The sequence below is a fragment of the Trichechus manatus genome, unplaced genomic scaffold (assembly GCF_000243295.1).
Source record: "Trichechus manatus latirostris isolate Lorelei unplaced genomic scaffold, TriManLat1.0 scaffold00211, whole genome shotgun sequence".
Lineage (NCBI taxonomy): Eukaryota > Metazoa > Chordata > Mammalia > Sirenia > Trichechidae > Trichechus > Trichechus manatus.
The window spans coordinates 3,969,419-3,970,802 of NW_004444147.1; the positions used below are offsets into that span (position 1 = coordinate 3,969,419).

Sequence of the window (1,384 nt, forward strand, 5' to 3'; positions counted from 1 at the left end):
AAAAAAAAAAAGAAAAAGGTAAAAGAAAAAAATGAATAAATCGAGAGACTGGATATGAAGAAAGACAAAAGGAATAAGAGAGACAAGAAAAGAAAAAAGAAAAAAAAAAACAAGAGAAAAAGAAGTGTCCCCAGTAATGTCCCCGTGTGTCTGCGCAGAGTAAGGGAGTAGCTTCCAAGCTGCGTGGTACTGCCCAGCTAGAAGGGGTTCCCAAGCTGAGAAAAGAAAAAGAAAAGAAACAAATCAAAACAGAACAAATCAGAGCAAACAAACAGACAGACAAAAAAGCCCCAGAAGTTCCACCAGCATGGCGGCACAGGCTGTGAAGCAGTTTCACAGTTGAGTGGTGTTCTGCAGCCTTTCAGGAAGAAGCAAAGATGGAGGGGGAGGTGGTGAGAGGTAAGGAAGAAATTTAAAAAAGCGGAAAAAGCAACACCAGCAGCTAACAAAAGGCACTCGGAGCCAGCGAGTGCCGGCAGGTGGAACCCAAGTGACACCAGGGTGAAGCTGATGCTTCCCGGCCAAGAGACTGTGGCTGCAGGAAGCAGAGAAGGCTAAGCAGGTGTGAAGAAGGGTGGGGGGTGGAAAAGCCTATATTGCTGGTTACTGATTGTTTTCTCCTGCTGGAAGTTCTGTGAAGCTGCTTTCTCATACCCCCTGTTCGCCGATCTCCGATAGGAGTCCAAGATAGCAGATCCATGCTGTGGTAGCTGATAGGGGACCTCTGCATGTATCTCTCCTCGCTTTCTCTTCTCAGTCAGTTTCTTATTCCATTTGGTGCTTCGCTGAGTTCTTTATCTCTTCATTTGATGCATAGGGTTTCAGGATTGACGTGTGACTCTGTTTGACTTAGTTTTTCTGATCTTTGCTGCGGAGAGACAGTGTGGTGCTTCTGACTATAGCGCCATGTTGCCCGGAAGTTCTGTAATATTTTCGTTAAGAGAAATCTTTAGACAATAGAGACAGTTTTTACCCAATAAACCAATATGTTACATTTAAACTTGTAGCTAGTGTTATAAATTAGATTCTAAGCGACTTACACTGGCAAGTTATTAATAGTTATGACAGGATGTTCCAAGTTTTTTTTTAATGTAGTTATTTTATAAAGTTATTTAAATGTTTTGATTGCAGTTTGGAATTTTAAACTATGCATCTGAAGTGGTTTATTAATTTTACACCATAGTTACTTTATTTTCTAGGTGTTCATTGTACCCATGGTTTCAATCGCACTGGTTTCCTCATATGTGCCTTTTTGGTGGAGAAAATGGATTGGAGGTATTTGTTTCCTATTATAATGGAAGAAGACATACTGAGTAACCGATAAAAAAATTTGTATTGATATTTTGGTTTTAGCATTTATATTGCCAAGTTGTTTTTTTTTTTT

The 1,384-nt window shown here is 40.0% G+C and overlaps 1 protein-coding gene across 1 annotated transcript in view; it reads left to right on the top strand.

Moving 5' to 3' along the window:
* The window catches only part of LOC101351287 (mRNA-capping enzyme), a 94,448-nt gene that overhangs the window by 31,360 nt on the left and 61,704 nt on the right, over positions 1–1,384 (top strand). Inside the window, exon 5 of the mRNA XM_023742495.1 lies at positions 1,200–1,275. Coding sequence (XP_023598263.1) covers positions 1,200–1,275 — 76 coding nt within the window. The remainder of the gene's footprint in view (positions 1–1,199; positions 1,276–1,384) is intronic.